The sequence below is a fragment of the Monodelphis domestica genome, chromosome 6, assembly GCF_027887165.1.
Source record: "Monodelphis domestica isolate mMonDom1 chromosome 6, mMonDom1.pri, whole genome shotgun sequence".
In the NCBI taxonomy this organism is placed as follows: domain Eukaryota; kingdom Metazoa; phylum Chordata; class Mammalia; order Didelphimorphia; family Didelphidae; genus Monodelphis; species Monodelphis domestica.
The window spans coordinates 279,064,199-279,088,737 of record NC_077232.1 but is presented as its reverse complement, the minus strand read 5'-3'; the positions used below and the strand labels follow the sequence as shown (position 1 = coordinate 279,088,737).

Genomic DNA, 24,539 nt, shown 5'->3' with positions numbered 1-24,539 from the left:
ATCGGGGAACTGTTACGCGAGCGTAGAGGGTGAGGGAAGGGAGAGGAAATGCGCGTGCGCAGGCTCCGAGCGCGAGGGTTCGGAAAGGTTCGGAAAGGTTCGTTAGGAGCATTTCAGGCTGCGGCAGCAACTCCAATATGTTGTTTTAGAATTCCTTTGTCTCTTAACTTCCCCTTCCCGGTCTCCCCACCCCCACCCATCATCTCCGCTGGAATGTCTGTTCTTTTGTTCTCAAGCTATTTTCATTTTCGAACGTGTCCTTTCCTTCTCCCAAATTAAGAACAAAGAATAACTAGGGAGACCGAGAGGGAAGAGGAAGGTGTTAGAGAGCCCCCCCACACCCACCCGAAAAGGTATAAGGAATATGAAATCCCATTGTGTTCATTTTAGTTGTGAAAAAAAATGATTTCTTTAAAATCTTTCTGACTTAGAAGCTCTTTTACAGATATCTTAACATCCTTGTTTATTTTTTGTTCAGTCTTTTCTGACTCTACATTCGTGACCATACTGGGGCCTCTTCTCCCTCTATTTTTCTTCACTTGGTGAGTTCACAAGCTCCCAAGGATTTAATTATCTTTATGCTGTTGATTCTCAAATTACATCTGTCGTTAAAGGGTTATGAGCTGGGTTCAAGAGAAGAGTAGAAGGTACAGTGTTGAGTTGAATTGGTTCACCAAGTAGTTTGGATGGGGAAAAGAGGAGGGACTTGGTGAGTGCAGGGGAAATTGCCTAGGAGAGAATTGGACTAGGGATTGAGGATCACGGTGTGAAAAAAGAGCAGTTATGCAAAGAAAGGCAGAGAAGAGGTGGAAAGCTAATAGATTATGCTCTGATAGAGTATTTCAGCATTCTTGAACATGGAGGTGTTAAATTTGTGGGTGATGGCAAGATCTTTGTTAAGCCATTGTATAAGAGATGAGGTCACCCCTAAGAAACAATATATAAAAATAAACAGCGGTCTTCGAATGTCGTGGGAAGGGGGAAAGGTTCCTTGCCTCTGAATTCCAGAGGTTGTAGCAAGCATAAAGCAAAGGGAAGACTGAGCTTTGATAAGACCGAAGATATGTAGGAAGGTCATTGGCTCTAAGAAGATCCCAGAGAGAAAGATCTAAGCTAAACAAGCCCTAGCAAAAGATTAGCTCTTTCCACAACCTGTCCACAGATATTGTAGTATAATCTTATTGTTTCATTACCCATATATTTCCAGTAAATTGAATTTTGCCTTAACCAGAGGTTTAGAAGTATAGGCAGAGATTCCTACTGAGGGAGGCGTTTTCCTAGGAATTTTCCTAGCTGAGGGCTTAGAATGATTGCAACTGACCTCAGAACTTTTCCATCAAAATAAACTCCCTAAAGGCAAAGAAGAAGGAAAGAAGTGAATCTTAGAGAACTGTCATATTGCCCCCCAAATTGTCCAATAAATGTGAAATGAGGCCAAATAGGAGGTGTCTTCAAATTATCTGGAGGATATTGCCATACCTTCTGGATATTGTATAAAACTATTGAATTGGGAAATTCCAGAAATTTGAATCAAGCTCCACAACTCCAGAGGAAGAATTGCCTGGAGGGAGAGAGGATATGCAAGAGATAGAGTTTAATTTTCAGGCTTGACCTGATCTCTTTCTCTCCTCTCTTGACCCTGGAGACATTGCAAGCTTCAAAGGTTCCTGCATATTTTTAACTTCCCATCCTATCTGAGTCTTAACTTCATCCCCAGATCAACTGACAACAGTATCTACCTTCAGACCCATTGACATAAGGGATATAGATTCCTGGATCCACCAAGACAAGCAAAGAAACTACTTGTTTAAGGTGAACTTCTTGAATGCCCTACAAATGATAGAAAAAAACCTCCAGCAACCAATAGTTGAGTTACCTGTTGGCAAGTATGTGAAGACTTCTAGATGGGCAAGTGAAAACAATTCATTCCAGCAGCCATGAAAGTGACTGAAGCAGGCATTGTGGGAGGCTTAGCACTTGGTCAGACATGATGACCCCAAGGCCATTCACTACATCCTGAGTCATTACCAGTCATTCTGACTTTTTTTCTGGCCATTTGACTTTGATGACTGGAAGGGGCTGGCAACTTTGTGCAACTCTGCCTCATTGAAATCCAATTCATGCACAAGTCAAGGCATTACCCTAATGACAGTCATTAGAATAACTCTTTTGACTAATAAAGGTAACCTTTTGTCACTCTCTAAGGCCTGGACTCCATAGAGATTGGTGGAAGAGTGCGTCACAGACATTTGATGGTGCTTTTTTGTACCAATTCTTCCTCAGTATCATTTTAGTAAAAATCCTTTTCTAAAAGCTATTTGAGGGGGCAGCTAGGTGGCTCAGTGGGTTGAGAGACAGACCCAAAGATGGGAGGTCCTGGGTTCAAACCTGGTCTCAGCCACTTTCTAGCTGTGTGACCCTGGGCAAGTTACTTAACCCCCATCTCCTAACCCTTACCACTCTTCTGCCTTGGAAGCAATACACAGTATTGATTCTAAGATGAAAGGTAAGGGTTTTTAAAAATTAATAAACAAATATAAAAGCTATTTGAAGCTGACTGACTAAATTGATATCAACAATTTTGGGGTGCAGGGGTTGTAGTGGGGAGGAAGGCAGCAGAGAAACATAATGGTGACGATTTGAACTCATGGTATCAGAGAAGCACTCCTAACTCCTCACAGACCTAAGAGTTATCTGTGAAGTAGGAGTGGGGATCAAGATGCTCAGAGCTTGGTTTACATTTACATCAAGACCATTTAAGATTCTTTGAAAGGCATAACAAATCAGACAAAACATACACAACAGAAGCCAAGGGCAGAAAAGAATTCCCTGGGGATCACATTTCTGTTTTGGCATTGTACTGATTGCTCCCCTGATCAATCCCATCTGTCTTCTCCACCATCATCCCTACTGGCTCAATATCTACTTGGCTCCTGCTCTACCACCTACAAACATGCCCAGGTTTCTCCCATTCTCATATAACCAAGCTTCCACCCAAGCCTGGAGCATTTTGCATGGTACTGTATATAAGCAGAAGCAGCTAAGTAGCACAGTGGATAGAGTGCAGGGGTTGGAGTCAAGAAGACTCATCTTCATGAGTTCAGATCTGTCCTCAGATACTTAATAGCCATGTGACTTGGGCAAGTCACTTAACCCTACTTGCCTCAATTCCTCCTCTGTAAAATGAGCTGAAGAAGAAAATGTCAAGCCACTCGGGAGGTGGTTTTTTGCCCAGTGTCTTTGCCAAGAAAAATCACAAAATGGGGTCATGAAGAGTTGGACATGACTGAAATGATTCAACATCAACAAAAGTATATAACCCTGTATACCTGAATGAGAGACCTACCAAGGGGATGCCAGAGCTTCTTCTGAAAGATGTGTTACCAAATTTTCTTCAGGAGGTTCACAAAATGGAAAGAGAAGTATCACCCTTAACATGGTCCCGATATCCAGGTTGCCTCCTTAGAGAATGCCAAGAAAGAACTTCTCAGGTAAGATCTGTTCTTTCTTTTAATTGAAGAACTCCTTCACCTGAGTATTCCTTGGCATAATTTAATTTGTATAACTTCTCCAATTTTCTTTCAATGTTTTGCATAGACAGATTAGTTGAGAATCTAATATTTGTAATAATCTTTTGGGTAACCAGCATTTGATAGGAAGGAAACAGGTTGGTGAGTGGAAGTTAAGAGCAACTCTTCCCCCATAAGTCTAGTAAAGGAAGCAACTCTTGTTATGAATCTATCTTTATCCCTAGACCAGAAATAATTGAAGGATAACAGATGAATATAATTTTAATTCTATATACTCAAAGTTATTTGTTTTTTTTTTTCCCCAGTGGCCTGCTTGCCCATTATTCCCTGTTCCTTATCCCTCAGCCAGAGTGCTGTCTTCTCCACCATTATCCCTACTGGCTATAGCCCTTGGCTATCCACTTTTCCAAAGAAGCAGGCTAGACTTCAGATCATATCCATACATGCCACCTATGAGCTTTATCTATATATTTAAACAACCCACACATTATAGTTCATATATGGACAGATAAAATACTTGTTACACTTAAAAAAACCTAGATACAGCCATTCTTTCTCCTCTCCTAAATTCATTCCAATGTGACTTCCATTCTTCTTATGCAATTGGAATTACTCTTTCCAAAGTTACCAAAGACCTCTAAATTGCCAAATTAAGTGACTTTTTTTTTCACTCTTCAACCTTGTGGACCCCATTCACTATTAGCATTTAACAGTGTTGATCATATTTTTTCCCTAGATATCCTTTCCTTTCTAGGTTTTCCAGACACTTTTTACTCCAAGTTCTCTTCCTACCTTTCTGACCACTCCTCATTTTCTTTACTGGTTTTTCATCCATATCATTCCACTAAACTATTGGAGGCAGCTAAGTAGCACAGTGGGTATAGCACTGGGCCTGAAGTCAGGAAGATCTTTGGGTCAAATCTAACCTCTAACACTTACTAGCTGTGTGACCCTGAGCAAGTCATTTAATATGTATGCCTCAGTTTTCTTAACTGTAAAATGGGGATAATAACATTTAGAACAGTTGTGTTGAGAATCAAATGAAATAACATGAAGTACTTAGTACAGTATCTAGCACATAGTAGGTGCTCTAAACTTATCTTCCTCTCCTCTATGATATCTAGACTATAATCTCAAAGAAGACAGGGACTACCCCTTACCTAAATTTTGTACATTCTAGAGTGCCTTCTCTAGTTCTCTGTGCACAGGAAGTACTTAAAAACTGTTTAGTGAATGAATTAGTAGTGATGATACATTATGAAGTCGGGAGGATTTAAAAAAATCCAATTATGATTTCAGTTTTCAGATCTAATAATAGGCCAAAGATTTTTCCCAAATGTTTTCAGACCCTGAGAAAAAACAAACTTTTGGGGACTGGGAAGCCCAAGGAAGAACAATTAGATTCCCCTCCCTTTCATTGCAACTTTTCTCCAACTCTCTTGGGCTTTCTGGGGTTAGCTCCAGGCTATCATTAGGTCAAATAGGCAAAACCCACTCATATGGGGGCCATTAAAAACTTCTATAATCAGTTTTGTTAAGAAATGATAGCTTTATTAGTAAAACTTTATTAACAGTAGCAATTCTTAGAATCACATTAAATGAATCCATTAAAAAAAAACTAAATGTATACTATTCTGAATAATTTCTTTTATCAGCCATAGGAAAAGAAGAACAGTTTAAAAAAAGTGGAGGCAGGATAGGATAGGGATATGACAGGCCAAAGCTGGAGGTCACCTTTTTTAAACATCAAAATTCAATAACCAGCTGAATATTTAATACTTTCAAATAAAAGCCCCAGCAGTGGCTAGTTATTCTGTTTGGCTTTCAATGATTTTTATTTTCAAAGACAAAAGAAAAAGTCATATGGTGTAAAGGGATTTATTGGGCACCTGTTTTGTGTCAAATACTGTGCTAAGCACTGAGAGTACAAAGCCAAGAGAGTTAGGTGCTAATAATTAACGTTCTCCATCTACAAATTGAGTATAATGCTGACCACTTAATTTCCCTGTGATGTTGACAAGACCAAGGTTTGTGAAGGCCTTGGAAAGCTCTATATGTTTTGGCTATGATTTGTTCCATTGATGTAGGCAACCCCCTCTACCAGTGCAAACTATTCTGAAATTTAGGCTTAGAGTATTTTGCTTGAGACACGTGGTTAATGATCTTCCCAGGGTGACATAGCAATTATGTGTTAAAGGTAGGAGGTAAACCCTAGTTTTTGCTGACTCCAAAGCTGGTTCTCTAGACACCAGGCCACTCTGCCTCCCAAATGAGTGTTACCATTATTATTAGCAGGTAATTTTTTTACAAAAATATATAAAAGATATAAAACTAATTCTTGCTAATTTCTACTTATTCTTTCTCTGAAGGCAGATATACAAAAGTAATTCTTCAAATAACATTTCTATTGCTGTATATAATACTCTTTTGGTTCTTCTCATTTCATACTTCATATAGATCTTGCCATGTTTTTCAAAAAATTTACTCTATTTCTTACAGCACAGTAATATTCCATCACAATCATATCCCACTACTTATTTAGCCATTCTCCAATTGATAAATATCCTCTCAGTTTCCAGTTCTTTGCCACCACTAAGAGAGCTGCTGTAAGTATTTTAGAACATAGAGGTTCTTTTCCTTTTTTCCTGATGACCTTAGGAAATAAACCTAAGAATGGTATTGAATAACATGTAACTTTTTAAAAAAGAATTCTTACCTTCCATCTTAGAATCAATACTGTGTGTTAGTTCTAAGGTATGGGCAGGGTGGTTAAATGATTTGCCTTAGGCCACACAGCTAGGAAGTATCTGAGGTCAAATTTGGACTCAAAACCTCCCATCTGTAGGCCTGGCTCTCAAACCACTGAACCACTTAGCTGCCCCTGGGTAGCATGTATTCTTAACTGACTGCAATTGTTTATGACCCATAGGTCTAATCCAGATTCTTTTGAAAAGGAGGTGGCTTTCTATGTGTTCATTTAATTTGATTTCAGGTCTTGTAAAAAATGGAAATATGAGAGGTATCAGAAATGAGTAAATAAACTGAAGATGATTTCTCTTCCATTAAGAGGACATATCACAAAGCATGACCTCATTACATTTTTAAATGCAAAATCTTATCTGTGGAATCTTAAATGATGTGTAATGGGGCAAACCTAATGAAAGACTCAAGCCAAATCATCCAGAGGCCCTTTGAGGACAAAACTAATTTGGCTTAAGTAGACCTTGCAGGTTTTCTATAAGCATGTTTTCTCTTCTACTGATTCTCACAGTTTTAAAGGTAATATTGCTTACCACTTTCTGCAGTGTTTTTGTCTACTACTCTGAGAGTGTACATTGGAGTCAACAGAACAAAATGCTACCTTTTAAGAGCTCTCCTTCAATTAGCTGGTTCTCATATCCATGCCAAAATTCCTTGAGAGCTATAACAGAGAGTATTTTCTGTGAAGACTTTCTGAATGTTATCAAGTAAAGCATAAAAAAGGGAAATACACTCTTGTCAAATGTGTTTGCTACCACTTTGGAGGTAAGCCTGGGCATAGTCTAAAGGAAGACAGATTCCCTCTAGAGGCTGAGGTTCTTCAGATACCTGTGATGTGGTGCTGATTGTAAACTTCTGAAGGAATTATAAAATCACTTTAAGATCATCCAGCTTTACTATGCATAGAAGAAAAAACAAATCAGCTCAAAGTATTAGTCATTAGTACATATTTCTCAGATAGCAACTGAGGATGGATCTGGTATTGAAGGGAGAAGAGCAGGTTGAATTATTTTGGAAACTACATAGTGTTTTGAATGATTCCAGGTTTCTTCCAATCTTGGGTTATTAACATCAGTGTTTTTTGTGAATGCTCTATGACTCAGTCATGAAATACCATTGTGTCTGAAGAATTAAAGCTCTGGGTCACCCCTCAGGGCAATGGAATGCTTCCTGGTAAGTACAGACAAATGGCAACATATTGCTAATGAAGATGTCACAGAATCAAAGATATTATCAAAGATAAAATCCTAGAAAAGATGAAACAATTATACAAGACTGGGTGATAACTGTTTTGGAAGATCCCTCTGCCTATGGTGCCCCTTGCTTTGATTAGTCTCAGAACCTGCATTTTAAGGAAGTGATCAGGTCAGCCATGTTCACACTTTCAGAATCTGTTGACTTCTTTGTGATGGTATCTTGCTTCCCCACCCACCCCTTTCCTACTCAGTCCCCTCATATTCCTTGAAGGCAAGATCTTTTTTTTTTCTTATTTTTATATTCCCATTGTTTATCACAGCACCTTGATTTAATAAATATTTTTTTGAAAGTCCAAAGGCTTTATTGAAATCCACTAAACTGAGAATATTGAGTGAAGGGGAGCCTCCCTCACTTCCCCAACAGGATCTCCTGTTAAGGAGTATGACAAAGTAAACAGAGATTGCCACAAAGCAAGAAATATGCATAGATTGTCCCCTGTACCCTAGAGGGAATACCCATATTGATGAGATCATGGATCCACCAAAGTAATGAAATCCATATTCTTGGTGTGCAGTGGTGCCACTTTAACATGCATAATATTTGAAGAGGTGGAAATCTTAAAAAGAAGTTTAGTTTATAGAAAGGAAATAGGAGAGATTTCAAATGGAATACCATCCTATAACACCAAAGAGTCATATTTCTGGAAGTGCTTTAAAATCCCAGACTATTCATTAATTTGGGGGGAGGGAGGGCGGGGAATCTAAAATTTTTTAATCCCACAGGTTTAGCCTAGTAACAAGGGGATACCAAATGATTAGATTGGTGTCTAAACACATGTAAAAATTATTTCTGCTAAGAACATACAACTTTCTGAAAACATAAAGGTTAAAAGGCAGATGAGTGGAACAGTAAATAAAACTTTAGACTAGAGTCAGGAACACCTGACACTAGCTGTGTGACACTGGACAAGTCGCTTAATCGCTGCCTGCCTTAGTTTCCTCATCTGTAAAAGGGGGATAATACTATCCACTTCCCAGGGTTGTAATGAGAATAAAATGAAACAAATAATTGTAAAGCACTTGCTTTATAAATGCTAGCTATTCTTCTTATAACAATGTTGTTATTATTGTTATTACAATGATATAGCAACATTGTTATTATTATAAAGGTTGCATTTTTAAATAGATGATGAGCCTTGATAATTTTTTAAAAATTCCCAAGCATTCTTGAATTCAAATGTTAAATGGCCTTCCATGAAAGGTCAAGAGACCTCTGGGCTCAGCTCTCATCCTATCTGTCCCATTTTTGCTTCCCAGAGGCCTGCCTAGCAGCACTTATCTCACTGGCATTTGCCCTCATTCAATACATGTCAGCTAAAAGGATGGCCTATATAATGCAGAGATACATTTTTCTCCACTAAGTGGGTGGCAGTGATTCAGGAGTTGCTTCCCAAAAAGTGGCCTTGTGTTCCTGCCGGAATCCATCATACCCTGACCGTTTAACAAGGTCATGGTCTGAGGAAGGAAGGTCAGCAAAGCAGACCCCAGAATGAGGGCCCCCTGCTGATCCCCCTCTGTGACTTCTTTCCCTAAATTTTCCCCACTAGTGGACTTGTTCTGATTATTATTCTCTCCCCAATACAGGAGAAATAACATGAGAGCAAATACTTTATAGGATCAATAAATATATACCCTACTTTAAGCCCCCTTAGGTTACTACCCCCAAAAGATTGCAATTACAGAATTAAAGCCCATGACCCCTCCTTTCTCTAGCACAAGATATGCTCCAAGGCCCTACTACATAATAAATCTTGTCCTACAATTACCACACTTGAATGAATTTATTGGAACAGAAGCCAAACTGTGTCACTAGGCATCTCAAAGTAACACAAGAAAAACAGAACTTGTAAATTGAGGAAAATCCCAAAATTGATCTGTCTAAAGTTATCACCCCTAGATATGAATATGTTTTGTTGTTCATCTCCCAAGTAATTATGATGGATAGTGAAAGCTGCCCAAAAGCACAATGATCCTCTCAGCAGGTCAAGGGGTACTAACCTACAAATGGCTTTATTCACATTAATCATATCTATCACAGAGTGTTATAGAAAACTAGTAAATGATCACAGAATTCTTTGTTGTAGTAACATCACAAGAGTATTGTTTAGGTGATTTGATAGTATCCAATCAAACTGTAGAATGTCACATACGTAGAGAATTGATTATGTGTGTGTACCAAAAACCTATATAATAAACATACCATGGCAGAGCACTGTGTGTAATGCCTGTGAAATGGGCTGAATGCATAGTGTGTCTCATCTCATTTATCTGACCGTTATGCCACACCCAGGCAGGCAACCCTAGTCCTCAGAGAGGCAGCTGAATGGACCTCAAGAAGTTCCCACTCAAAATTGTTTCAGAACTGCCCAGAATCACATATACTTTTCTTCCTGTTGTCTTCATGTTTCTGTGGTAGGGGATAGGGGGACAAAGGGGAGAATCAGTGAGGTCTAGATGATGATGATGCCTTGAAAGTCCTGAGACATCAGTTGGGGAAAGGCTGAGATTCTAAAATTCAAAAGCTACTGCCTCATAGTAATTTTCTAGTAGCCTTTGGAATTTAATTGATAGATTTGGTCAGATTATTGACAGTTCATTGGAGAGGGAAAAACTACACATGTGCATATGATTAATTAGCATTTTATCAAAAAGAATTTTTCTGCCTCTAGACCACTCTCCTTCCCCTCCTCTTCCTGGCTTCCTTCCAGTCCTGGCTGAAATCTCATCTTTTGAAAAAAAATTTTTTTGGCAGCTTTTCCCAATCGCCGTTTTTAAAAAAAAAAAAAAACCTTACCTTCTGTCTTAGAATCAGTACTAAGTATTAGTAAGAACTAGACAATTGGAGTTAAGTGACTTGCCTAGTCATAGAGCTATTCTCCTTAATTCTTCTAGTACCTTCCCACTGTTGATCATCTCCAATATAGCCTATCTATAGTTTGTTGGTACCTAATTGTTTACAGGCTGGCTCATTCATTCATTAGACTTAGAGCACCTCAAGGGTAGAAACTAGTTTTTGCCTTTCTTTTATCCTCAGTGCTTGGCACCATGCCTGGCACATAGTAAGTACTTCATAAATGCTTGTTGAATTGATCATTTCTAATATAAAGTACCATATGGAGGAAAACAATCAATATTCTGCATTTTAACCAAAATCTGTCAAGAGACAATTTATTAGAATGCAGGCATTGCTTCTTGAAGAGAAGTTCAGACCCATCTTAGCAAAATCCTCTTTCTCTCCCAAGTAACTTCCAATTTACATTTTATAGTAATCATGAAACAAAAATTGAAATTCCACAGTGTTCTAAAAAGAAGGTAGATAGTTTAAGCTTAGAGTTTTTGTTTTACCAAAAAGAACAAGAAGTAATGTCAATGCTGGGGTACCCTTGGAGAAAATATCTTCCAACCATACCTCTAAGATTCCTCATTTGATCCAGTCAAAGATAAATAGCTCCTTTAAGTTAGACAAAAAGACGTTCCTAGTGCTAGTTTGGTCACCATCAATAAAGAAAAACTTTTCAACTGCTTTTTGTTTCTAGGAATTATTATCCTTCATGCTGATTAAGATTTTTATTCAAGAAAGACAGGATAAGTCTTTGATTCAAATGAGATTTCAGACTAGAATACTGTTATAATACCATGTCTTCATATTTTTATAATCCTATCATTAATTCTCCCCAAATGCCTGAAATAGTTCAATTTGAAATTGTCCATCTGTGTCTGCAGTGCCTTTGCCAAGCAAAAAAATACATGAGCATGCCCAAATCCCTCAAATGCATAACCTTATCAATTAAGGGCTTTCTCTACCATCCCATCCCACCATTCTCATACATAATCCCCTTTCCCTTCATTCCCAAGAATATAAAGATAAATGAGGTCCAAAGCTCCCAGGTGGGATAGTGAAGTCAGGATATGGGTACTATTCATGGCTTTGCCATTAATTAGCTATGTGACCTTGGACTAGTCATGTGATTTCTTTGGAAGCTGAATTTCTCATCTATAATAAGTGCCTTAGAAAGAAACTTCCAGGCCTAATGGTCTATTATTCTAAAATTCCCTAAAAGTACCTTTAATATCCAGATTCAGACACTAGCTGTGTGACCCTGGGCAAGTTGCATAACCTTACTTGCTTCAGTTTCCGCATCTGTAAAATGACTCAGAGAAGGAAATGGCAAACCATTCTAGTATTTCTGCCAAGAAAATCCTAAATGGGGTCATGAAGAGTCAGACATAAGTGAAAAATGATTGAACAAATCAAGTTATTATGATGGAGGTGGACATTTTACCTTCAGCTGCCAGTTGCCTGACTAGTTGTAAATTTACCTGGAATCATAAATACATAACCTGGAATCCATCTGGGTTTATGTGTACTACACTGAATTTTGGAGGAGGGAGGTACTCCTAGATAATCTCCTTAACTCATGCTGCTAACCAGGTAATCTAAGAATCCAGGAATATCAGAATATAACTCTTACCTAGATTTTTGCAAAGGTATCCTCTGTTTGATATTTAAAGCCCTTCAGAACCTCTCCCTTTTCAATCTTTTCACACCTTACCTGACTGTAGTCTTCAATTCTGTGGCACTGGTGTCCTGGCTGTTCCACCAAGAAGATACAGTGCTGAGCCTGTCCCCCATGCCTAGAATGTTCTTCCTCTTCATCATAGACTTCCCTGGCTTCCTTCAAGTTCTAACTAAAATCTGATCTTTTACAGGAAACTTTTACCAATCTCTCTTAATTCAAGTGTCTTCTCTCTCAATTATTGTCTATTTATTCTTATTTGAACATGAATATTTTTTGCTCAGTCTCTCCCTCATTTGGTTGTGAGCTCCCTGAAGGCAGGGACTATTTTTTACCTCTTTTTGCATCCCCAAAGCATAGCACAGTACCTGGAACATAATAATGCTTAATGAATCCTTATTAACTGACTGATCATTAGCAAAAAACCTTTAAAGACTTCATAGTCCATGCAAACATTCAGGCTAACGATACACTGAATATATGAAAGACTTTATTTAATCCAACAAAAAATGCAACACAATGACTCACATCTTACTCCCTGAACAATTAAAATTACTTTTCTAATTTTTCTTCCATCTTTCATGGTCTTTACCTCCTCAGAAACTCCCCTAAATTTGAGAATTCCTGAAAGAGGAAAACAATGGAGTCATTATGAAGTTGGCCCTTTCCCCCCCAGATAAATCACTCTTCCACCAAAGAATGTATGTAGTCTTCCAGATTTAGGAAACCATCTTATGGTTGAGGCCCTCCCCACAGTTCCATAAGTATTCAGGCTTGTTAAAGAGTCAAGCACGGGGGCATCAGATTCAAATCTGATCTCAGACATTTCCTAGCTGGGTGACCCTGGGCAAGTCACTTAACTTGCCTAGCCCTTACCACTCTTCTGCCTTGTAACCAATACACAGTATTGATTCCAAGACAGAAGGTAAGGTTTAAAAAAAAAAAAGGTCAAGCAATAACCCTGGGCACTTGGCACCCCAATAGCTCTCTGTACTTAATCACAAGTAGAGCCTCCAACAAAAGGAAAGAAGCCCTAGAGAATTGATCATAGTCAAAGATTTGCAGTTGGAAAGGATTTAGAGTTCATCAAATCCAATACTTTCCTTTTACAGATGAGTAAATTTAGGCCCAGAGAGTTCAGTTGACTTGCCTAGGGCCACAAAGCTACTAAGTATCTGAGAGAACTCCAGCCCAAGTGCTTTTCATTCCAAGTGTAGTGCATTAGATTATGCTGTATCTCAATCCCCTTCCCCTAGATGTACAGAGTCCAAACAATTTAACAATGCCAACAAAAGTCGAGCTCCCCAGGTTTGCTCTTCTACTTGAAAGATTTCTTTGGCCACGAAGGCTCTTCTTCTATCTTGGTTATAAATTCTTCTCTTTGATCCAAGAACTAAACATTGTCCTCCACAGTGTCCAAAAAGCTTGGTTCTGAGATTCCTTTATTTGTTTTGAAACTCCTTCGCCCAGCCACATTGTTCCTTCCTCTCCTAGAACCATGGGAGACCCTAGAGGAGCTTCATAGACGTGGAAGCTTATTCTGAAGGAAACTTGAGTATGAGTGTCTAGAGGCAGCTTCTCTCCTGTGTCATCTCTCTTCCCCTGTCCCTGTCTTGGCCCTTCCTTTTAAAAGCCAAGTCTGAAGTATGTGACCAAGCATGATTACTGAATCAATCTCAAATATAGTGTTAATAATGACTACACTTTGCACAGGGAGACATCTTTAGTAGTTAGAGTTAAGTCCTCATCCATTGGTGGCAGGGAGGACCCAGGTGTACATTTCCTACACAAATATTGATTTTGAGATGAGAAGATAAAGTGATAACTGAAGCTGAGTTTTTATGGGCATGAAGTAAGGTTAGTCCAGACATCTATAGGATGCAGAAACATTTTAACCACAACAGGTAATAAGAAACTTTTAGAGGTTCTAGCATCCCAACAACCCCCAAATTATTAATACTTAGGGTATTTAATTAAATACCTGCCACAAACATGAACACAAAGCAACTTTTAGTGGGCTGTATGATTTTCAGAAAGTATAATCACCAGCCATTCTCAGTCCTTCAAAACTCAATTTAGCAGCTGACTAGAACATTGATGACATATTTCCCCCCATTCCAACAGTGCATCAAATTAATTAATTAACTAATTATTAGGAAGTAAGCTCCTTGAGGGATGAAGCTATCTTTCTTTTTTTGTTTATGTCTGAATCCCCAGCACTTAGCACAGTGGCCGACTGGAATTTTGTCTGCTTGCATAGTTCATTCACCAAGCTCAAATGGAAGGAAAGATCTCAGGTCCTCATGAGCGGTGCTCTTTCATCCGCAGTGCCCTAAGGAATACACAACACAATGAGGAAAGAATGGTCAGGTTCAAGAGGTCCAAACTTTTTCCTGAAGTACTGAAAAGGAAAGCTTGGGAGGATCTGATTAAAAGGACTTGAAATAAAGTCCTGGCTCAGAAATTCAGTCATATGATTCCTATATAAATAGAGTATGGCTAAAAAATAACACTAATGAGTCAAGGATTTCTTATGTGCCTTAAAAAAATTAGGTTACAACTATACTAGTGGGAGACCTGAACCTACCACTATCAACTTTAAATAAATGAAAAAAAATAAATAAGAAAGAGGTAAAAGATGTGAATGAAATCTTAGAAAAATTAGAGTTAATAAAATATATGGCAAAAAATAAATAGGGACAAAAAGGAATACACCTGTTCAGCAGCACATGGTACATTCACAAAGATTGACCATATACTAGGTCATAAAAACATGGCATACAAATGCAGAAAAGCAGAAATAATAAATGCAACCTTTTCAGATCATAAGGCAATAAAGATAATAATCAGTGAGGGTACATGGAGAGGCAAATCAAATATTAATTGGAAGAGAAATTCCATTCAAAATCACCCTAGACAATATAAAATCTATCTGCTGAAACAAACACAAGAATTATATGAAGACAACTACAAAACACTTTCCACGTAACTAAAACTAGATCTGAGCAATTGGAAAAACATTAACTGCTCATGGGTAAGATGAGCTAACATAATAAAAATGACCATCCTACCCAAAATTATCTATTTATTTAGTGCCATACCCATCAAACTTCCAAAAACCTTTTTTATTGAATTAGAAAAAACCATAACAAAGTTCATTTGGAAGAACAAAAGATCAAGGATACCCAGGGAAATAATGAAAAAAAAATGCAATGGAAGCTGGCCTTGCAGTTCCAGATCTCAAACTATACTATAAAGCAGTGCTCATCAAAACAATTTGGTACTGGCTAAGAGACAGAAATGAGGATCAGTGGAATAGACTTGAGGTAAGTGACCTCAGCAAGACGATCTATGACAAGCCCAAAGATCCCAGCTTTTGGGACAAAAATCCACTATTTGATAGAAACTGCTGGGAAAATTGGAAGACAGTATGGGAGAGATTAGGTTTTGATCAACATCTCACACCCTACACCAAGATAAACTCAGAATGGGTGAATGACTTGAATATAAAGAAGGAAACTATAAGTAAATTATGTGAACACAATAGTATACATGTCAGACCTTTGGGAAAGGAAAGATTTTAAAAACAAGCAAGACTTTTAGAAAAAGTCACAAAATGTAAAATCAATAATTTTGATTACATCAAGTTAAAAAGTTTTTGAACAAACAAAACCAATGTAATCAAAATCAGAAGGGAAATGAACTGGGAAACAATCTTCATAACAAAAACCTCTGACAAAGGTCTAATTACTCAAATTTACAAAGAGCTCAATCAATTGTTAAAAAATCAAGCCATTCTCCAATTGATAAATTGGCAAGGGACATGAATAGGCAATTTTCAGTCAAAGAAATCACAACCATTAATAAGCACATGAAAAAGTATTCTAAATCTCTTATAATCAGAGAAATGCAAATGAAAACAACTCTGAGGTATCACCTCACATCTAGCAGATTGACTAACATGACAGCAAAGGAAAGTAATGAATGTTGGAGGGGATGTGTCAAAGTTGGGACATTAATTCTTTTTTTTTTTTTAATATATTTTATTTGATCATTTCCAAGCATTATTCGTTAAAGACATAGATTATTTTCTTTTCCTCCCCCCCACCCCCCATAGCCGACGCGTATGTCCACTGGGCATTAGATGTTTTCTTGATTTGAACCCATTGCTTTGTTGATAGTATTTGCATTAGAGTGTTCATTTAGAGTCTATCCTCTGTCATGTCCCCTCAACCTCTGTATTCAGGCAGTTGCTTTTTCTCGGTGTTTCCACTCCCATAGTTTATCCTTTGCTTATGAATGGTGTTTTTTTCTCCTGGATCCCTGCAAGTTGTTCAGGGACATTACACCGCCACTAATGGAGAAGTCCATTACGTTCGATTATACCACAGTGTATTAGTCTCTGTGTACAATGTTCTCCTGGTTCTGCTCCTCTCGCTCTGCATCACTTCCTGGAGGTTGTTCCAGTCTCCATGGAACTTCTCCACTTTATTATTCCTTTTAGCACAATAGTACTCCATCACCAACATATACCACAGTTTGTTCAGCCATTCCCCAATTGATGGGCATCCCCTCGTTTTCCAGTTTTGAGCCACCACAAAGAGCGCAGCTATGAATATTTTTGTACAAGTCTTTTTGTCCATTATCTCTTTGGGGTACAGACCCAGCAGTGCTATGGCTGGGTCAAAGGGTAGATATTCTTTTGTCGCCCTTTGGGCATAGTTCCAAATTGCCCTCCAGAATGGTTGGATCAATTCACAACTCCACCAGCAATGAATTATGGGACATTAATTCTTTGTTGGTGGAGTTGTGAATTGATCTAGTCATTCTGGAGGGCAATTTAGAACTATGCCCAAAGGGCGCTAAAAGACTGTCTGCCCTTTGATCCAGCCATAGCACTACTGGGTTTGTACCCCAAAGAGATAATAATGAAAAAGACATGTACAAGAATATTCATAGCTGCGCTCTTTGTGGTGGCAAAACATTGGAAAATGAGGGGATGCCCTTCAATTGGGGAATGGCAGAACAAATTGTGGTATTTGTTGGTGATGGAATACTATTGTGCTCAAAGGAATAATAAAGTGGAGGAATTCCATGTGAACTGGAACAACCTCCAGGAATTGATGCAGAGTGAAAGGAGCAGAACCAGGAGAACACTGCACACAGAGACTGATACACTGTGGTACAATCAAATGTAATGGACTTCTCCATTAGTGGCAATGCAGTGATCCTGAACAACCACCCGGAGGGATCTATGAGAAAGAACACTATCCACATTCAGAGGAAAAACTGTGGGAATAAAAACACCAAAGAAAAACAACTGCTTGATTACATGGGTTGAGGGGGATATGACTGGGTATGTAGACTCTAAATGAACATCCTAGTGCAAGCACCAACAACATGGAAATGGGTTCTGATCAAGGACGAATATAATATCCAGTGGAATTGCGTGTCGGCTATGGGATGGGTGGAGGGAGTGGAGGGAGGAATAGAAAATGATTTTTGTAAACAAGGAATGTTTGAAATTGACCAAATAAAAAAATAATGTTAAAAAAAATTATGTTGCTACCTTACATTGATGAACTGAGAAGAAAACAAAAGTCTCAACTTGGCAGGATAGCTTTCTAGGAAACTTGTTTCATATAGGACTGCTTTGTTCAGGCATCTCTGATTTTTTCTGACTGTTCCTCTCCATCTCCTCTCCATTAATCCTGTGCATAACTATATATGGTCTCTATATTATAACATAAGGTCCTTAAGAGCAGGGGCTGTTTTTTACTTTCTTTTTATCACCAACTCTTTACTAAGACCTGGGACACAATAAACTATTAATAGATACTTATTGAATAATGGACTAATTCTAATTTTCAATGACTTTGCTTGTCCAAAACATTTTCAATCTTATGTAATCAAAATTGTTCATTCTAGGGGACAACTGAGTAGTGGATTGAGAGCCAGGCATAGAGATGGGAGGTCCTAGGTTCAAATCTGACCTCAGACACTTCCCAGCTGTGTGACTCTGGGCAAGTCACTTAACCCCCATTGCCTAGCCCTTACCACTCTTCTGCCTTGGAACCAATACACAGTATTGATTCCAAGACGGAAGGTAAGTATTTTTAAAAAATTGTCCATTCCACTTGTTTTGGTAAGAATTCTACAGTTTTAAAAGGTATTGTCTATAAAATTTTAATCTTTTTATGTGTAGGTAATGTAATTAGTTGGAGTTTATTGTGACATATAGTTTAAGAAGTTGGTTCAAACATAATTTCTTCCATGTTTCTTTGTAGTTTTCCCAGCAGTTTTTGTCAAAATTTCTCAAATGTCAATCCCAACTTGAAATTGGTCTCCTTATATAGCTACTCTGATCAAAACAATGATCTGACAATTCCAAAGGACCCATGAAGAAAAATGCTATCCACTTCTAGAGAGAACTGCTGACCAGATTGAAACATCCTTTTTTTTTACTTTCAAAAAAACCCCCAAAACTAGGCTCCTTACTCCCTACTTATACTATCAGTGATGTAAACAAAGAACTTTTTTGTTCATTAGGACCTTAAGTCTAAATTTCGTGATATTTATAATTAGAAGATAATTAATCCCTCAGTTGAGATTATCTAACAGAATGGTCAAAGGAACATAATGACCACTGTAAAGATTAAAATTTAGGGGAGTGTCTATTTTTTACACCACTCACCTCTTCTGCTGACCCTTGTCCTTTGCATGCCATCCAGGTAAAGATTAAACCCAAGAATACTCCCAAGGCCATGATGATGTAGGGGATATTGGTGATGACCATAGTGGTGTTTATTACAGACTTGAGTTTTGTTGCAGAATCTTTGTCAATTAAAACACTCTGAAAAGACAAGGAAAGACACTCCCATTGGTTAGAGTTCCTCTCACTTAGGGAGAAAGCTAAAGGCTGGATATCTGTTCTTCTTTTGATTAGAAATAGCATCTTTCCTCCAATCTGCTTACCAAAATACAGTATGTTGTCCTTTGAGCCAGTAGTGTCAAGACCACAAAACCACACATAAGTACGCAGGTGGGCCACATATTGACTTAGAAAACCACATGTTTATAAAACCTTATGCTCTACTGTATTTTTACTTATTTTGTTAAATGCTTCCTAATTCCTTAAATTACATTTTAAGCTGGTTTGGGCCATACTCGATACCCCCTTTCCTTGCTACAAACATCTTAAAAGATACATTTTACATGTACATGCTAACTCCCTCTATAGAAATGAGCTCCTTGAGGGCAGGGTCTCTTTCATTTTTGCCTTTGTATCCCTACTTTGAGGCTTTAGCCACTAAATTTATGACTGCTGCCCATGTCAAGGATAGTCTATCTATGATAGGGACATAATCTAAGGAAAAAACTTGTCTTTCTTCCTCAGAATTGGAGGGACTAACAGAAAGGAGAAGATAGATAACAATGTGGATTTGCAAAGGATTCTGTCAATATTTCTTTAAATAACACGTCTCAATTACATTCAAATTGTAAGTTTTCTTTAGAACAATTTGATTTGCATTTAAATCATCTGGAATGGATGAATGTGAATAGAGAAGTATCCCCAAATGAGAGAAACTCATCTTGTAGGAAATATTTGGGGACACAATGAATGAATGATTACCTCTCTTTGGCTAAGGCACTAGATTAGATACCCAGTGATGCAGTGAAAATGCTTGCCTTGATAATATGGGTAGTAGGGAATAGGGATAGCATGGAATAAGGAGACCAGATTTTCTAATTTCTGAATAAGGACCTGACAGAGATACTAACGAATATAAAAACATTTCTCAATGTTGCTGTGAAGAAAGAGGTGAAAGTTTTTTTTTAGTATAATGGCAATATCACTGATGCAGGAGTCAAAGACCATGGGTTTCAATCCTGCCTTTAACATTTATTACCAGTATGGTGTTAATCACACAAACATTCTTAATTTTCCTTATTTACAAAATGAGGGGATTAAACTACATTGCTACTTTCTAGGATCCTATAACCTCTAATGATACATAACCTAGAATAAATAAACACACATGAATATAGATATATTAATATATAAACATATGTATAGTTATATGTAACTGATATGTATGTGTGTAAATGTATGTATGTGTTTACACATGTATATATAATAACTCATTTTAACAATTGCTGATCACAACTTTGTTTCATTTTTAGGTTTTTTTACACTGGCAACTTCTTCCAGAACACTCTCTTTCAGTTATGACCCTAAAAGAGAAACTTCTTTCTGCGATCTCTCCCAATTCTTGATTACTATTGTAGCAAGGGAATTGTGCAAGGCTGACTGACAGCCTTCAAACCAAGATTCCACAGAGTTCTCTGAGTCAGCATTCTAAGGTAGCTGGAAAACTGGCAACTGATACTCTATCTCTGGGAAGCAGACAGAGAGGATGTGTGGCAGTGTCTCTCTGAAGGAAACCAACTTTGGAGCTGCCTGGGAATTGGATCATCTTTTAAGGAGTAGTTGAGTGAGTGGTCCCCTCACACTGGTGAATGGTGTATGGCTGTGAACCTCCTCCCTTCCTGAACCTTGTGAGGACTATTCAGCTTGATATTGCAGTTTGACCCAACCAAAGATTTTGGAGTTGTGAGAATCTGGGCCCTGTGGTCTTTACCAACCCTTTACCTTTTGTTACCCCTTTTATTTAGTTAGATTAAGGTTATTTAGAAAGGCTAAGATTTTAATATCTGGGTGGGTTAGAAATAAGTCACTCCCTGTTACCCCTTCCAAATCCCTTGTCCCTTTAGCTAATAAACCTGTTTTTATATATATTTTGTTAGTGGTCCCTTCTGTTTAACCTTCCTTAAAACCCTCCTTATACACTATCTACCCCATATTTTGATTTTTAGGTAATTAGGAAGTAATTTCATATGACATTTTATCAGAAATGGTCCATATGAGGATAAATCTGTTTGAGTTTTTATTTGTTTGGTTATAGGTTTATTTTTTGAATCATCCAACTCTTCTTTCAACTCTCTTTAAATTGTTGTTGTTCAGTCATTTCTGTTGTGTCTTGACTCTGAGATCCCATTTGGAGTTTTCTTGGAAAATATACTAGAATGGTTTGCTATTTCCATCTCCAGTTCATTTTTAAAATGAAAAAAATGGGGGGCGGAGTCAAGATGGCAGCATAGAAGCAGCAAAAGTTCAGACCTCTGAAAACCCTTCCTTACCAATCACAAACTGAATGCTCCTAGGGGACTGAAATTCAAACTTAACAACAGGACAGAGGCGGGGAACCCTCCTTCTGGACTCAGATCAAAAGGTACGCCCCCCAAAAGCTGGAATCCAAGAATACTTGGGTCTAAGGGGAAGGCAGAGGGAAGGTCCCAGGACCCCTCCCCCACAACCCAGAGGGCTGAGACCCCAGCGGCAGCAGGAACCTGTGGGCAGGCAAAGGTGCTGGTTTGCAGGGTCTACCTTGTAAGCAGCGAGGTGCCGGGCTTGGAGCATCCAGCTTGGACAGCAGGGAGGAAGCCAGGGAGAGACTGGGACCTTGGCTGGGTCCCTCCATCAGGCTCCAGTCTCACTGTTGCCTTGGGGCACCTCCAGACCAATCCAGTTGAACCTAATCCCATCAGGACTCCTCAGAGCTCAGGAAGACCAGGACCCCTCCCACCCCTACAGTGCAGGGCCTCCGGAAAGGACAGGAACCTTGGGTCAGGCAAAGGCACTGGGGAACCTTGAGGACAGCAGGGAAGCAGCTGGAGAGAACTGGAGAGTGCCTGGGCAGCCCAGCCTTCCAGGAGTCTTCGACCTCAGAGCCCATACAGCCCAACCCAGTTGAACTTAATCCAATCAAAAGCCTCCAGAGGACAGGAAAGCTAATATTTCTCCCCTAGAGACTGTAAGAAGAGATCTGACAAAGCTCCAAGAGGGGTGACTGACAGCCCAAAAGCCAAAAAAAAAAATGAGAGGAGCAAGAGCACAGACAAATACAGGGAGCAAAAAAGGGGTAAACTCGAGCAAACAACAGAAAAAGAAGAAAGAAATTACAATAGACAGCTTCTGCACAGGTAATGAGCAAAGAGCGAATGAAACAGACGGGAAGGGATCAGCAAAGGAAAAATCAGAAATCCCAGCGAATTGGATACAGGCTTTGGAAGAACTCAAAATGCAATTCAAAACACAATTAAGAGAGGCTGAAGACAATTGAGAAAAGAACTTAAAAACTAAGATAAGTCATCTGGAAACAGAGGCACTTGATCTAAAACAAGAAAATAGTGTCTTGAAAGCCAAAATCAACCAGCTGGAAAATGAGGCAAAGGAGATGAAAGATGAGGCAAAACAGATGAAAGATGAGGTGAAGAAGATGAAAGATGAGAAAAAGGAGATGAAAGACGAGGTAAAGAGAATGAAAGATGACTTCCAAAGAAAATCAGACCCAAAGGAAAAGGATGACCAAAAAGCTAAGGATGAAATCCAGTCTTTAAGAACCAAAATACAACTAGAATCAAGTGACCTCACAAGGCAGCAGGACACTATAAAACAAAACAAAAAGAATGAAAAAATTGAGGAAAACATGAAGCATCTCATTCACAAAAGAGAGAATTTAGAAAATCGTTCAAGGAGAGACAATTTAAGTATCATTGATCTACCAGAAGACCATGACAAAAGAAAAAGCCTGTACATTATATTACAGGAAATTTTTAAAGAAAACTGCCCCGATATCCTTGAACAAGAGAGAAAAGTGGAGATTGAAAGAATCCACAGATCACCTCTTGTACTTAATCCCCAACTGATAACACCCAGGAATGTTATAGCCAAATTCAAGAACTATTAGACCAAAGAAAAGATATTACAAGCTGCCAAGAAGAAGTCATTCAAATACCAAGAAACCACAGTGAGGATAACTCAGGATCTGGCTGAAAAAAAGAAAGGTATGGAATATGATATTCTGGAAAGCAAGGGAACTAGGTCTACAACCAAGAATCAACTACCCAGCAAAACTGACTATATTCTTACAGGGGAAAGTATGGTCATTCAACAAAATAGAAGAATTTCAAGAATTAGTAAAGAAAAGACCAGACCTGAACAGAAAATTTGATGTCCAAGCACAGAACTCAAGAGAATCATCAAAAAGTAATTTAAAAAGAGGGAAAAAGAAAACCAAAACAAAACAAAACAAAATTTTTTTAAAAGACTCAATAAGTTAAAATGATATGTATCCCTCTAAGAAAAGAGGTCATTGGTAACTCTTAAAAACTGTTGTTATTACCTGGGTGACAAAAAAAAAGTACACTTAGAGGGAACAGTGACAAACTGTATAGGATGAAAGGACAAGACATAAATAGGTATATAGATATATGCATGCATAAATACATACACATGAGAATGCATATATATATACATATATATATATATAACTAGAGCTTAAAATAGGTTAATATTAAAAGAAATGGGAAAAGAAACAAAAGGGGGTAAATTTATATGTCACAAAGAAGCTCATGGTGGGAGGGGGGAGAACATCAATACACTGGAAAGGTAAAGAGGTCGGAGACAGGAAATACTCAACTTTTACGTGCTTTGAAATTGACTCAAAGAGGGAAAAACAATCCAATCCATTGGGGGGCAGAGAATAGATTTGTGCCCTATAGGGGAGTAGAAGGGTAACAAAAGGTCTGGTGGAGAGGGAAGCAATACAAGGGAGGGAGGGGTGGGGGGTTAATTTTAGAAAGACCACAGGGAAAATAAAGGGGGGGAATAAGGAGGGAGATGGAAAGGGAAGTAAAATAAGGGTGGGAACAAGGGGGACTGTTCAAAAGCAAACATTGGTGTAGAAGGAAATAGTGAAAGAAGAAAAGACGGGAACAGGAGTAGAAACCAAAATGCTAGGAAATACACAGCTAGTAATCATAACTCTGAATGTGAATGGAATGAACTCACCCATAAAATGTAAGCAAATAGCAGAGTGGATTAGAATCCAAAACACATGCTGTCTACAAGAAACACACATGAGGAAGGTAGATACACATAGGGTGAAAGTAAGAGGGTGGAGCCAAATCTATTGGGCATCAACTGACAAAAAGAAGGCAGGAGTCGCAATCATGATATCCAACAAAGCCAAGGTAAAAATAAATCTAGTTAAAAGAAATAGGGAAGGTAATTACATCCTGATAAAAGGCAGTATAGACAATGAGGAAATATCTGTTCTCAACATGTATGCACCAAATGGCATAGCATCCAAATTTCTAAAGGAGAAACTAGAGGAGCTCAAGGATGATATAGATAGAAAAACTATACTAGTGGGAGACCTGAACCTTCCTCTATCTGAACTAGATAAATCAAACCAAAAAATAAATAAGAAAGAGGTAAGAGAAGTGAATGAAATCTTAGAAAAATTAGAGTTAGTAGACATGTGGAGAACAATAAATAGGGACAAAAAGGAATATACCTTCTTTTCTGCAGCACATGGTATATTCACAAAAATTGACCATGTATTAGGGCA

At 38.3% G+C, this 24,539-nt stretch overlaps 1 protein-coding gene and 1 long non-coding RNA gene across 2 annotated transcripts in view; one reads left to right on the top strand and one right to left on the bottom strand.

Moving 5' to 3' along the window:
• The first annotated feature begins 2 nt into the window (after positions 1 to 2).
• On the top strand, positions 3 to 20,862 carry LOC103104070 (uncharacterized). The gene is made up of 2 exons (XR_008913029.1): positions 3 to 3,491; positions 20,248 to 20,862. It is a non-coding gene; the product is annotated as an uncharacterized LOC103104070 (long non-coding RNA).
• The window catches only part of SCARB2 (scavenger receptor class B member 2), an 89,907-nt gene continuing 77,904 nt past the window's right edge, over positions 12,537 to 24,539 (bottom strand). The window contains exons 11-12 of the mRNA XM_056803288.1: positions 18,758 to 18,916; positions 12,537 to 14,395 (exon numbers count right to left, since the gene is read on the bottom strand). Of these exons, the coding sequence (XP_056659266.1) occupies positions 14,357 to 14,395; positions 18,758 to 18,916 (198 nt within the window). The 3' untranslated portion in view covers positions 12,537 to 14,356. The remainder of the gene's footprint in view (positions 14,396 to 18,757; positions 18,917 to 24,539) is intronic.